The sequence below is a fragment of the Lontra canadensis genome, unplaced genomic scaffold (assembly GCF_010015895.1).
Source record: "Lontra canadensis isolate GAN:19392208 unplaced genomic scaffold, GSC_riverotter_1.0 scaffold74, whole genome shotgun sequence".
NCBI lineage: Eukaryota > Metazoa > Chordata > Mammalia > Carnivora > Mustelidae > Lontra > Lontra canadensis.
In genome coordinates, this window is record NW_022631068.1 from 7,262,426 (window position 1) to 7,277,999 (window position 15,574).

General features: G+C 38.3%; 1 protein-coding gene across 1 annotated transcript; it reads left to right on the top strand.

Moving 5' to 3' along the window:
- The first annotated feature begins 679 nt into the window (after positions 1-679).
- Positions 680-2,898, top strand: LOC116881428 (zinc finger protein 133-like). The gene has a single exon (XM_032881224.1). The coding sequence runs from the start codon at positions 736-738 to the stop codon at positions 2,653-2,655; it is 1,920 nt and encodes a 639-aa protein (XP_032737115.1). The 5' UTR covers positions 680-735; the 3' UTR covers positions 2,656-2,898.
- Positions 2,899-15,574: the final 12,676 nt, after the last annotated feature.

Below are 15,574 nucleotides of genomic sequence, written 5' to 3' on the forward strand. Positions count from 1 at the left end.
TGTAGATTGGAGGAACCTCAGCTCAGACAGGCAATTATGCCTCTCTCTCTCCCCACCCCACCCTTGAGAAAAACAAACAAACAAACAAACAAACAAAAAACAGTGGATAAAGACCTGGTAGGTAAAGAGAAGTCACCCAGTCTTGGCCATTCTCTAAATGACTGGATTCCAGAACTTTGTGAAATTGAGTAACTAAGCAAACCTATCTGAAAGTGTAGCCAAATCTTCCAGCTCATGTATGGACATCATCAAAAGCTAGCAGAACATAGCAGAGATCAGACTAGAGTCAAAAATGAGACCCATACTTATATAACCCAATGGTTTCAACAAAAACTTCAATGCACTTTAAAGGGAAAAGAGAACTCTCTTTAAGAAGTGTTGGGAAAACTTCCTTTCCATATGGGAAGAAAAAAAACCCCGATCTCTATTATACACCAAACAGAAATGAATTTGAGATAGATCATACCCTTAACATAAAAGCTAAAATTATAAAACTTCTTAAAGAAAGATAGGTGTGATATAAGGAGCCTGCCTCTAATCTGTTATCCCTTACAGTGTCATACCTGCCGTGGGACAGACATTGCAGTTGTGTCCCCACTGGCTTTAGCCTCTCAGTGACAAGTCCCCGCATCCAGGATCAGACATGTAGACTCTGTCCTGGGGGTAGCTACTGCAAATCTGAGCAGAGAGAAGACCTTACCCTTCTTCTGGGAGACCATTCAGGTGACCAGAAAAATGGCCTCGGGGCTAACAGCCAGGAGAGAAGCAGCCATTGTGTCCTTCCAGGATGTAGCTGTGGACTTCACCCGGGAAGAGTGGTGGCTGTTGAGCCACACTCAGAGGATGCTGTACAGGTGTGTGATGCTGGAAAACTATAGCAACTTGGTCTCCCTGGGAATCCCATTTCCCAAGCCAACACTTGTCATTCTGCTAGAGCAGGGGGAGGGACCCTGGACAGAAGAGGGTGAAGCTCAGCCCAGCTCCTGCTCAGCAGATGCAAAGCCAGAAATTCAACTTGGTTCCTCCTCTGCTCTGGACTTCTGCAGTTGGCAACGCCAACACAGGCTACACGATCATTGCCTTCCAATCTGCCCAGGCTTGCTAGCAGGCACTCTCTGCCCAGCCTACCATAAACAGCAGCAGCAGCAATCACTCTCTTATGAAAGCTTCTGCAACGACAGAGTGAAAGACGATGACAGAGAAGAAGGCTCCACATCATTGCTGGAGAGGACAAGGAGGAGGTTCACCTCCAGAGCTTTCTTCAGCCCACCTGATGGACAGCTGATAAGCTTGAGGGAAGGCAAGACAGTGATGGAAATAAAGCTCAGCTCAGCTGAGAAGGCAAACCATTTAGAAACAGAGAAAGTATTAAAGTGGGTAGGTTTCTCAGGATTTGAAGTAGCGAATTGTGGAAATTGTGGGCTAGGCTTTAGCCAGAAATCAGCCCTCTTTGTTCATCAGAGGAGCAACTCAGGAGGAAAGCCTTATTTTTGCAGTGAGTGTGGTCGAAGCTTCAGCTATAAATCAGCTCTCATCACACACGAGAGATCACATACAGGGGAGAAGCCTTACATCTGCACAGAATGTGGGCAAGCCTTTAGCCAGAAGTCTAACCTAGTCACTCACAAGATGGCCCACTCTGGGGAGAGGCCTTTCACGTGTGAGGAGTGTGGACGAAGCTTTAGCCAGAAGTCAACTCTTACCAGACACCTGAGGACACACTCAGGGGAGAAACCCTTTGTGTGCCAGGAGTGTGGGCGGGGCTTTCGGGATAAGTCAAACCTTATCACCCACCAAAGGACCCACTCATGGGAAAAGCCTTATGTGTGTAGGGATTGTGGGAGGCTTTTTAGAGACAAATCAACTCTCAACAAACATCAGAGAATTCATTCAGGGGAGAATTCACATTTGTGCCCTGAATGTGGCCGGAGCTTTAGTCAGAAATCGTACCTCATGAAACACAAGAGGACACACTCAGGAGAGAAGCCTTTTGTGTGTCAGGAGTGTGGACGAGGCTTTAGTGATAAGTCAAACCTTACCACACACCAGAGGACACACTCAGGAGAGAACCCCTATATGTGTGCAGAGTGTGGTCGAGGGTTTAGTGTTAAGTCAGCTCTTATGACACACCAAAGGACTCACTCTGGAGAGAAGCCTTACGTGTGCCAAGAATGTGGGCATGGCTTTAGACATAAGTCAACTCTTGTTGCACATCAGAGGACGCACTCAGGAGAGAAGCCTTTTGTGTGTGGGGAATGTGGGCGAGGCTTTAGACAGAAGTCACATCTCATCAGTCATCAGAGGACACACTCTGGGGAGAAGGCATATGTCTGCCCTGAGTGTGGGCAAGCCTTTAGCCAGAAAGCAAATCTAATCAGGCATAAGATGGCCCACTCAAGGGAGAAGCCCTTTGTGTGTAGGGAGTGTGGGAGAGGCTTTACCCAGAAGTCAGCTCTCATAAGACATCACAGGACACATTCTGGAGAGAAGCCTTTTGTGTGCCAGGAGTGTGAGCGGGGCTTTAGTGATAAGGCAACTCTCAGCACACATCAGAGAACACACTCAAGGGAAAAACCCTATATTTGCAGTAAGTGTGGGGAAGGCTTTAGGCTGAAATCGCTCCTTGCTAGACACCAGAGGACACATCTGTTATAAACAAGCTTCATGCACAAGATGTGTAAGCAAGTCTTTAGTAATAGGTCACAAATTGTACCTCATCATGCAAGAAGAGATAACTTTAGGGGAAATCTCATGTTGTCAAGGGTGGGACTTCAGAGATACTAACTTTCATCAGAGGGTAGAAAACCTACTTGTGTGAAACAATGGTTTTCGATTAGTGGCAATTTTATCCCCTGCCTATGTGACAGTTGATGAAATCTAGAGACATTTTCTTTTGTCACAACTCGGAGGCTATTACTGGTGTATAGCAGATAGAGGCCAAGGATGCTTCTAGACATCCTATGGTGCACATGGCTGCCTCCCACAATAAAAGTCTCCCATCCTGTAAGACTTGGATCTCTTCAAGGCTAGCTTTGGTTCCCAAATCCCCACCATTGGTTCAGAGGAAAATTTCTTACTCTCTTGCAACTGAGTCTCCTGCCTAGAATGTGGCCGGAGCTCCATCCTCCCCACTCCTTCAATCCAGATCTGATGCCACTCCCTGCCTTCTTTAACTCTTTCCATTTGTTTTCTCAAATATGGTTTTCCCTAATAACTCCTTGCACATCTAATCCCATCCTCTTTTTCAGAAGACTCCAACTCACACAATCACAAGGAAAGAATGGTAACGTCATAGTGAAACAACTAAGCCCACCTACACCACCTTAACAAAGTTAAGCACTAACATTGAGAGGATTGCCATCATAAGCCCCCTAACAGGGTTCATTGAAAAAGATAACATGTATTTTCAAAATATGTTTCTGCCAAAAAAAAAGCTGTTACTTAAGTCTCATCTCACAAGAAATGATTAAATAAACTTAAATTACGTAGAATTTTATAAAACAACTGTTCTTTAATTTTTAAAAACATCAAAGTCAGGAAAAACACAAAAAGGCTGACAAAGTGTTGCAGGTTACAGGAGACTATGGAGACATGGCCATACAATGCTTGGTATAGGATTGGCTTGTGGACTTTATATACTGAAAAAGTATATATACTATACTTATACTTGATATAAATACCATATAGATGTGTGTGTGTGTGTGTGTATATATACACTATAAAGTATATATACTATACTTAAAAAGTATAGTCATGAAAGACTACGGACTAGACAATATTGCTTAATCAATGTTAAATCAATGATAAATGCAGCATACTGTGGTCATGAAAGTCATCTTTGCTTTGAAAATACACAAGTCAATGTTTAGGATTAAAAAGATACAATGACTTCTACTTACTCACAAATTGTTAGAAAAAAAGAAGTGATCTGAAGATGTTCATAGAAAACAAAATAAATATAAAAATATAAACACATTATCCAGGAGTGGGAGGAGGAAAGAAAGACAGACAGACAGACAGACAGATGGAGGGAGAAAGAGGACGCAAGTGGAACCAATATAAACCCCTGGTAAATCCGGTTAAAAGGTATACAGCAGTGCCTTATAGTCTTCTTGCAACTTTCTTTTTTTCTGATATTTTATCAAAGTAAAAACATAAGCAAAAAAGAAAAAATAAATAAAAAAGAAGGAAGGAAGCAAGCTCCTGGGATGGTGGGTTGGTTGGTGGTTGGAATAATCACCGTTCGTATTGCACTTGTAACACAGCCTAGAATAACTCAACTCCTGAAGAAATCACAAAGATTAGCCCATATCCTAACTGCCAGATAAAGGAAAGGCCTTGCATTTTTTGAGAAGTACCCATACATTAGTCTTCAGCATTTTTTTAAAAATACACAGTGTTCTGAATATAATTAAAAAGGACCAGATATGGAATGAAATAGAAAATGTAACCTTACTCAAAGGAAAATGGTAGAAGCAGACCAACAGGTCACCTAGTTACCAGAAAGCACAGCCATGGCTTTAAATCAATTATGATAACCACTTTAAGGAGTTTAGAAGAAAACTGGCAGGTAATTTCAAAAGGAAAAGCAAAAGTTAAAAAAACATGAGTACTAATATTGAAATATACAATATCTGAACTTTTTCCATGCCTGCCAATGCAGTAAAATTAACTGCCATTTTCCTTCCATTTCTTTCTGAAATAACTTTCATGAAGATTTAAATAAAACCAGAAATAACATTAGAAGGGAGCCATTGCTTTGAAAGTTATTCATCGACTCATTCTTTAGAACCAGGAAAACCAGTCAATAAACCCTGATCTAGTCAACCAAATTATGAAGAGGCACTACATTTAAAATTTGTTTTTCATATTCTGGACTCTAAAAATTATGCTATTCCTCTCAAATCTGTCATTTGCTTCTGTGATCCTTATTTAGAATTGTTTTTATTTCCAAATTTTAAACAGGATATTTGCTTTCTTTTAAAGCATCTGCCCATGGGGCGCCTGGGTGGCTCAGTGGGTTAAGCCTCTGCCTTCAGCTCAGGTCATGATCCCAGGGTCCTGGGATGGAGCCCCACATGGGGCTCTCTGCTCAGCGGGGAGCCTGCTTCCCTCTCTCTCTCTCTCTGCCTGCCTCTCTGCCTACTTGTGATCTCTGTCTGTCAAATAAATAAATAAAATCTTAAAAAAAATAAAATAAAGCATCTGCCCAAGTAGTTTTCTTTTCCATAAATAAATGTTTTAAAACATATATCCTGTTCCAGATGAGTAAGCATCTTTGGTCTCTTTCTCTGTCCCTCTCTCACTGTCTCTTTTTCTTACTCTGTTTCTGTGTCTATTACATTTAGACCAACCCTGTCCCCTAAGTTAGCAAATAAAACTTCTCAGTTTTTGTAAGTCAATTTCAAAGGAGCAATAGCAATTTTCCTGGTTGGGTTATTTTCATTAATCAACATTCCTATATTAAACGTGGTCTAATAACAATGGAATAGCTGGATGTGATCCACCTACTGTTGGGATTAAAATGGGTGAAATTTCCAGAGAATGATTAGTGTTTATTATGAGAAAGTGACCTTGCAATGAATATAATATAATGAAATGTTTTGGGCAACAATGATTTGTGTTCTTTTCCTCATATTCTTTGACATCAGAGAATGATACGAATCAATTTCAGTTCACTGTGTTAGTATGAAACAAGACTTAGCAGTTTTGGGTTATTGTAATTTATCGGTTTTCCCCTTTTGGCAGACAGTATGAGCTTATGTTAGATGACATTATTATTTCTTTATATCTCAAATAAACCTTTTTGAAACTGAAGGGATTTTCCTTGTCATTACACATACACACACACACACACACACACACACACATTCCAACCACAAAACTTGATTTTGTACATGATTATTATTAACAATAATAATTGGAACACCTGGGTGGCTCAGTGGGTTAAAGCTTTTGCCTTCTGCTCAGGTTATGATCTCAGGGTCCTGGGATGGAGCCTGGTATCGGGTTCTCTGCTCAGCAGGGAGCCTGCTTCCCCCTCTCTCTCTGCCTGCCTCTCTGCCTACTTGTGATCTCTCTCTCTGTCAAATACATAAATAAAAATCTTAAAAAAAATACTTTCTTTGAAAAAGTTTGGAACAAAATGAGCAGCAAATGCATAAGGATTAATTCCTGTAAGTTTTATATTATAACTCAATTTGTGTAATCTTGGACCTTTCTAGGGTATCTGCTTATGCTCCAATACATATTGCCTTACGAGTCCAACATGTGAAATTAAAAACAAAATATGAAAGAGAGCCATGGATGGTGTTAATCTGGAACTCTGACATGAGAAGTGGGTAGTAAGTTTGTCCACAATATCTCCTTGCCAGACATTTCTTTCTAGTCTCCTCCAGCAAGAGCAGAAGGAATCTAGATAGAGGAGTTTCTTTCTAGATATTTGGTCCTCAGAGGAACATTTCTACGGATTCCCCATCTGCTAAATCAGGGTTGGGGGACAAGATCCTCTGTCAACTTCAAAGTACTAGCTGTGATATATAATAGTAAGAAGGCTAAAGGAAAATACTCAGAATGATGAAAGCAAGCAATAAATTCTGATAGATTTGGATATTGATACATTCAATTACCTCCTACTTCCCTCACCTTCTTACACCCAAGTAGCTCAATCAAAATTGCTGTTTCTATGCTGTAATCTTGGGAAACAGAGACAAACTGTCATAGTAGTAAAGAACAACCTGCAAAATGCAGTGAGAAGAGTCATAGGTAATCATCTGCATTCACACTCTGGCTCTACCCTTGAATTTGCTCCATGAACCTGAAAAACATTGGGTACCTCTAAAAGCTTCATTTTCTCATCTGCACCATTATCAAGATTAAATGATAATATGTAAACCAGGATCATGGTAAGCAGTCCTTTAAAAAAATACTCTCTTTCTTCTGCTGTGCCCTATTTAACTAGAGTTACTAAGAAACGGAGTAGGTCTGTGGCAGTTGCAGCTTCAAATCATTTTATGACCTTGATCAAGTCACGGAACTCCTGAGTTTCTTTCAACCATCTGCAAAACCAGGATAATCAGAGTTGACACCTGTTTACCATGCTGTGAAGATAAATGTAGTAACATCCACAAAGCGGGCTGTACTTTAGAGGAAGCCAAATGCCACTTGCAGTAAAAATAACAACAATCATAACATTAAGAAATATTTATTTCCCAGACACTCTCTGAAGAGATTTGGGCATCTGTTGTCCAGGACATATTGGCCTCTAATTAAAAACAAATACTTGCCAGTTTTCATTAAAGTCCATTTTAGCAAATTGTTACTGTCCTATAATATACCTATCGAGTGTCTTGCAGATTAACAAAGAACGGTTGGGAGTGCCGGAAGCCAATGGAAAACCCCGCCAGGGCACGTTCTGTGCACAGTTACCAGTCAGCCAGCAGCATTTTTCACTAAGATTTTACGTGCCTTCCCCTGAGCAAATATTAAGCTTTTTAACTGAGAGATTTTACCAGGATTTTTTATTCTATGTTGCCTAATAGCGGTGTGTGACAAATATATATGATGCCATAAATCTTTGTATTACATTTAAACAGATCTAGTCTTGTTTTGGCTCTTAGTAATAGCTGTGGGATCTTTCTATATTTAATTTGAGGTTTTGATTTTTCACCATATCTCTAGAAAAAGCACTGTCAACATTAGACTGTTTTTTTTTTTTAATGCAACTGTGCATTTAAGAGATGAACAAAATAATGTGTTCAAAAGCTTGACGTGTGCTTATTAAGGAAGCCGGCATGTTTTATGATATGTCTTTAGTTCTCAAAATTCTTCAGCTATCATCGTCTAGATATGGTTTTCAACATATGGCTTATAGAATTATATATGAAAGTCTTTCTTCTAGACAGAGTTGATGCCCAAACATATTCTACTGAAAGCTAAATGATTCAATGGAGTGTATTTAAAGCACAGTCCACATATTCAGGGCTAGCATCCTGGAGAAAACCTTTATCTGAGTGTCATTCTCTGGACTGAAAGAGAAATCATAACATAAATAACCTTCTAGATATGTTGGCGATCAAGTCATTACCTAGCATGTGAAGAAGGAAAACATTTTTTTTTTAAAGTCAGCGCCAGATAATACTACAAGTAGAGAAAGAGAATAGTGGAGAAAGAAACAGTCTTTCAGAATTCTTTGTGGTTTTCAGAACAATCCATCGACGATATATATCACTGATGCACAAAATTCAAGCTATGGTTGTTCTTCAGTTTTCTGCTGACTTAAATGGACTTTTAGCCTTTTCTCTGTAAGATTTGAATGTTACTTTAAAATAGACTGATTTACCAGAGTCTGTTTTTCTTGCTGAAGAAAATGAAAAGGATGAGAGAATAAAAGGAATCCTGTTTATAAGGCTGAGCACGTTCAGAATTGTAAAGGCTCCCTCATACTCAGTAACCCTCAAGGAGTCAGTGAGATGGTCTCTCAGTAGGACTGTCAGTTTCTCCCATGCTCCCCATCTATCCTCCACAGAATCTCTAGGCTGATCTTCCTGAAGCCTGCTGACTCCTGATTGTTTTACAAATAAATGCATTCAGAGCCTTCCAAGATTTTATTCCTACTTGAGTTTATGACCTCTTCTCACTGCTCCCTGATATTTCCTTGACTTTGTGCCTAAATGACCTACAGATTGAATCATGTCCATGCTTTCTGACTTCGATCCATGCCCTGGACACAGTTTTGAATTTTCTGTATTCACATGTAATGTGTGTTATTTCTTCAACTACTACTCTATTTCTACCTCTTAAGCCGTAACTAATTTGACTCCCTTTAGAACTTTCACAGCACTGTATCTGGATCTTTCATGGAGGGTTTCATCAGATCCTCTACTATGCATTAAACCATGTGTGTAGATGCCTCATGTCCTCCACTAGGTCTAACATTTTGATCCATATATGATATAATCTCTCTGGGGTCAGAATTTAATTTGTGATTATATCAGGGTGTGCATCAACATCTGAGCATGCACTGTATTCAGTGAAACGTATATAACTCATTGAATAGATACAAAAGGGAATTTTTTATCCTAATTTCATCATTCCTTATTTCATCTGGTACAATTTTATATTTTGTTCACATTTTTTTCATTTGTTTTGTTGAGAATGACAAAGTTGCTTCAGTTCACAGAAAGAGAAGATAAAATAAAATGCCTTAAAGAAAGTCCCGAAGTCCAGAAAAGCAAGCTTTAAAACCACCAGGATTATTATTATTAAGGGACAGGGACCCGAATGGCACTTTCACAGCAGGAAAAGTCCAGTTAAGATACTCCTGTCAGAAGAAATAGAAACCAAACTCTTTTCTATCGAATTGTCAAATTCTAAGAAAGGAGCATGTAATCAGTCTAATTGGTCATGCAAGGCTTGTATTGGGGAAGATGAACTACTGTTTATGGTCTGTGTCTGAAAGACTTCTTCCAGTAGTGATGACATAGGTTCAGGAAAATAAATGAGAGAGCTATTAGCAAGGAAAAATAGAAGTTGTCAAAAACGGGCACACATCTGCTGCTGAAGATTCATCATGTGGAGACATTAGGTGAAGTGTGAGAGATAATTGTTATTATTTTTTATAATCTGTAATTAATGAACATGTACTTCAAATATTTTATTATACATCATTGTGATGCATCAGACCAGAGCTGTGTTTGCTGTATAAAGGGACTATATTGCATAGTTTTCCACATGATTGCCACAGAAAGGCTTTATTCAAAATACCTCCAGATATGATACAATGCCATTTAATTTTCTATAATCAGATTTCTGGGCTGGCATATTATAACAGGTGCCAAACTTTCTGATTGTATGCATAGTATGCTGGTGGGTGTGGCTGGGATATCTTTAAGTACAGAAAGATTTAAGGAGATAAATGGTAACTAACTAAAAAAGAGGGTAAGACTTGATATGCCTTTAAAGGAAGTGATTTCTTCTGTGCACCTTTAGTTAAAGCAGTAGATTCTACATGAGCAAAATAACAGTACTTGTCTTGCAATATCATCTTGGATCTCCACTGCCTGTACATCAGAGAGCTGTTTAGACAGGAAGAAGTAAGTATTGACTCATTTGTTGCCTGGCTAAAAACATTCACCAAGTGCCTATTCTGTCTTGCAGGAACAGGAGTATTGGGCAAGATCCTGAGAACAAAATGAGAAAAGCTAGCAGCAGTCTTGTAGGAGATGAGTAAACTGATGATTTCAGTAATTATAGTAAGGGATTATTATTCCCAGAGTTTTTAAGAACGTAGAGGAGGGCTAGCAAGAAGTAAAGGAGAAACACAGTTATGCCGTCATTGACTTCTAGAGATGATGCTTGAGTGCCATATTTAAGTAGGCTTTGAAATCATTCAGATGAAGAAGGTATGTATGTGGGTAGGGTTGGGGAGAGGTGAGGATGGGTAGAGACTAGGAGTTGAAAGTACACATCTCTCATTTGTTGGTGAACGAAAAATAAGTTCTGCCACATTGTTCCTAAAAATGAGCTGCATTAGTTAAAGCCAATGAGTATATTTTTTGAAGATAACTCTCAGGCTGGTTGCTATTCATCTTTAGAAAAAGAGCTTTGCAAAAGTAAAACAAAAACAAAAACAAAAACAACCTAGTTGTGTCCATCTAAAATGATACTTGATGGGATATGGGAAGGCTGCAGCTGTTGATAACACAGTGGGATATTTTTGCCTCCAGAGAAACAATCCCAAAGATAGATTTGTTGCCAAAACAAAAGGGTCAGGAAGAAATAAGAATTTGGTGTAGGAATCATAGTGAAAACACTGATTCTGTACAAATGGTCAAATGATCGTTTTTCTGTTATCTAAGCCAGATTGTGGTTTTTGGAATTTTTCTCTTAAGTAGGCTGTTTAGAAATTTTATGAACAAAGATTTTTTTTTCTTTTTTAGTTTTATACTATTTGGGTTAATAACTAAGATTTATCAGCCTCCATCCAAGACAGAAAAAAATTTTTTTTTAATCCATCAACAAAGCAATGAGAATATTAAGACAGTCATCCCTTTGTCTTTGAGACAGTCAGGTGGAAAGAAAGGCACTAACATGTAGACACCAAAGGAGTTAGCTTTACTAAAGTCGAACGAGGAAAAAAATACCACAGTTATAGATTCACATCTCATATTACTATTGTCACCCCAACTCTGAATTTATCAGTGAATCTCTACCACGTCTTCATGGGCAGCAAGTCAGCTGACCTCTCTAGTTATTTCCCTCATAGAAGACAGCCTGTTTCATCTCTAGGACACTTGCATTGTTAGGAAATCCTTCTGAAGTTTGTTTGCAATTATCTATTGAACCTACCTTTAGTATATTGCCTGTTGTCTAATTGTTCTGCCTGCTGACCCTTCCAATGCCCACATATAGCAAACATATTTCACAACGTTTTACTACCCAGGCTAACCAACACCCCATTCCTCAAATGTTTCTCATGTGCTATCAAATGTGTTCTCTTCATCCTTCTCTTTTGGAATATGCTACATTCCTTTTACATCCTTCTCAAAAGGCAAGATCATTTGTGAATCTCACTAGTGTGAGATCTGTGTCAACAATTCCCTTAGAGTTTTAGAGACCTCGATGAATTTGGGAAGTAATGAAAAGAAGACTTCTTTTCTTTTATTTCACTTATATTGTTTTCCTGCAGTTGTAATCTGCAATAACCCAAATCTTTTCTAGTCATTTACACACTCAAGTGTGATTTTCTATTTATAGACAGGGGAAGGGATATTCAAATTATAATACTCTCACCTCCTTTTTCTTCAGAGTTTTAGGGTTCCCACATTAGGAAATGTTTCCCTGATGTTTGAGAATTGGTATAATGTAATAGAAAAGGCAGTCCTCAGAAAGATCTATGTGTAAATCCCTGTTCTGTCACATTTAGCTATTACTATCTCCGATTCTCAATGTTTACATCCTTTACTTGTAGATCACTTTCAAGAAGTTATGTTGGGGCACCTGGGTGGCTCAGTGGGTTAAAGCCTCTGGCTTCAGCTCAGGTCATGATCCCAGGGTCTTGGGATCAAGCCCCACATAGGGCTCTCTGCTCAGCAGGGAGCCTGCTTCCCCCCACACCCTGCCTGCCTCTCTGCCTACTTGTGATCTCTCTCTCTGTCAAATAAATAAATAAAATCTTTTAAAAAACAAAAAAATAAAAATTTAAAGAAGAAGTTATGTTAAGATTTAATGATAGTTTATTTGGAAAGTATTAAGAGTAGAGAGTGCCTTGTCAATGGGAAATGCTCTATGAATGTTAGCAATGTTGGGGGAAGGACATCTAATTCACCTCTAATTTAATAATAAAGCCATATTTTCTAGACATGACAAAGAACGAGACCTTCAAAACCAAAATGTTTTGCCCAAGTTTATAGATCTACTTAAAATAAGACTAAAGACCCTAATCCTTCATGGTGTTTTCTTTCCATGATACCAGAACTATTGCAGATTATGACCTTGCTTCTGTTGTTATATATAAATATAAATCTAAGAAAGTAGATATTGACTAAAAGAACAGATATTCTATCAGACTTACTTCAAAGTACCTCTGTGCAATAAAGATCTAAGGCACTATTATATTGAAAGTGAAAATGGTGTTTTAAAGATTAACATGGGCATAACACTAAACTACAACTGTATTAATATAGCAAATATCAGATGTAAAGATATCACTTCAGGGTTGTAATTTGTTTCCCTGTGTCTTAGCCGGATTTGTCAGTCCTTGATCATGACAGTAATGCTGAAATGTAAGATATGGATAAACATAAATAAACTCAGGTAAGTATGCATCTCTACAGTAGTAGAAAAAAATTAAGATACTATGGGCCATTACTTATTGGAACATTCCAGAATTGTGATGATTATATTTTTAAAATATAATATATAAACATTTTTAAATGGCCTTTATTAATGATTTTGTGGTCAAAGTTTGAGGGTGATAAATTAAATTCTCCCCAAGTTCCAAACTTGAAATCAATAAAAAAATATGGAGCAGGAAAGAGACATTTAACCTCATTTTTCATTTACGAAATAACCTGATCACAGGTTCTCTTTTCCCCAGATGCCCTTTGGTTTCCCAGAGCCAAATAACAGACTTTCTCCTGTCATGACTAAAGAAGAAGTGTCCTTCTTAGGATTGGTCTAAGAGATAAATCCATCACTTATTTTTTTTCTTTTCTTCAAATAAAAATTTTAGATGGTAGTCTAATATAATAACAACGTGAATAATAAAAAATTTATTAGATAATTATTATGTAAACACTTTATATAGGTTAACTAGTTATTCCTATGTATTTTATTTCTAGTAGTAGTACTGTGGTGGCAAAAAAAAAGAAAAAAAAGTGAATTAAGCAGAACACCCTGTCATTCAGCTATACACATACAAACAAAAACAAAACAAGCAACTGAATCTCACAGAAAGTAATGTTTCCCTAAATGTTGCATTGAAAGGTCCTTTTTTACCTGACACATTGACATTAGTTCTCATAAGACATAATCTTTTTTCTTTCTTCCTGATGCTGGAACTGAAACCACGTGTAGACTGATGAAAGGAGATGCTTAAGCACCAGTCCAATATACTTGGGGAAAAACCTTGAGAAGGAGGGAGGGGCACAGATTTCAGTTCTCTCCTTGCCACTGACTTGCCATATGACACTAAATTGCTAAGTTGCAAAGATGGAGCTCTATCTCTCACTCTAGGTGTATCTCCTTCTGTGTAAAACATAGATAATACCCTCCCTGAACACTACATTAGATTATAAAAATGCTCAACTATAGTAGAAAGAAAATGGAGCTATAGAGAACTTTAAGGTGCCAATTATGCCTATTAGGTGAATAAATACAAATTACTTAACTTGAGCTTCATTTTTTTCTTCTGCCAAATAAGTAGTTGAACTAAATCTCTAAGTAGCTCTTATGCCTAATGCAAAGTATATAACCCTCCCCTCAGCACACACAGATTTATTTCCATAGGCTCTGTCTAATAATGAGAGTTATACTTGGGGTTTTCATAAAATTTATAGGTTAACATATGTTGTACTTTAGAAATATGCAGATAACAGATGTAGTGAAAAGAAGGGCCATATGCACCCCAATGTTCACAGCAGCAATGTCCACAAAAGCCAAGTTGTGGAAGGAGCCAATACATCCTTCAGCAGATGAATGGATAAAGAAGTGGTTCATATATTCCATTACAATGGAATATTCCTCAGCTATCAGAAAGGATGAATACCCACCTTTTGCATCAACATGGATGGAACTGGAGGGGATTATGCTAAGTGAAATAAATCAAGCCGAGAAAGACAATTATCATATGGTTTCATTCATATATGGACCATAAGAATAGCGTGGAGGACCATAGGGAAAGGAAGGGAAAACTGAATGGGAAGAAATCAGAGGGAGACAAACCATGAGAGACCCTGGACTCCAGAAAACAGAGTTACAGAAGGGAGGGGGTGGGGGATGGGGTAGCAAGGTGATGGGTATTAAGGAGGGCACGTGTTGTGGCGAGTACTGGGTGTTACATGCAACTGATGAATCATCAAACAGTACACCAAAAGCTAATGACATACTATATGTTGGCTAACTAAACATACTAATAAAAAAGAAATAACACATATCAACATCAGTATTAGACCTTATTGCTTAGAAAAAAATGTGAACTCTTCCAAACTTCAATTATGGCTAAGTGTATGATACGGTACAAAGAACATGAGATATGGAATAAAGCCCAAATTTAAATACTGTTTCTGTATTCACTTAACCTCCTCAAGGGTTTTCTTCCTCTTAAAATGGGCCCAAATGAGTACATGATGTTTTCAAGGGGATTTGATGGAGTCACATTTGCAACACCTTTCTCAGGTAAAAGTACTTGGCTATTTAAGGTAACAGCTAGCTAATCTTATTTAATGTTTGACATGGATGGATGCCAGAAACCTATTTCTTATCTCCCTTTTCCTAGAATGAAATCCAGAGGAGCCATGTGAACACAGAAGACTAGGAAATTCAAGCTGGATCAGGTTAAAACTTCTGAGACTGGGATAAGCCAGAGTGACTATAAGCAATCTCCCAGGGGGTAAAATACAGAAAAGTGGTAAACATTGTGCTCAAATTGCGTCATCTGTGAGGGCTGCTCACCCAATATATGCCTTTGTTTTTTGCTTTTCTGTCTTAGTGTTATTTTAAAACTCTACAGGGACTTTTCCTCTCCATCTGGTGGGTGATGTGTGCTGTAACATTTTAACAGTGGTCTTCAATAAATCGAAAGCAGAGGGAATTTTAATGAGATACGGGACAGATGCATTCACACAGAAGATGGTAACCACTTCCTTTTCTAAATTCAGGGTTGAATCTGGTGCTGTGATCAGCTCTGGTGAGCAGTAAGTGTATGTTAGGGGACTCTTCTATCTTGCCTGTGAAGATGGTTTCTCCAGTACTTTCTGTGTACCATGTTAAAGCTTGACAGGCAGGTAAACTGAGATCATTTAAGATGCTGTGACTGGCTCTCATGTATCCATTTTAGGAACATTGAATTCTT

Coding starts and splice junctions, on each gene's coding strand:
- LOC116881428 (XM_032881224.1), top strand. CDS start 736: ATGGCCTCGGGGCTAACAGCCAGGAGAGAAGCAGCCATTGTGTCCTTC.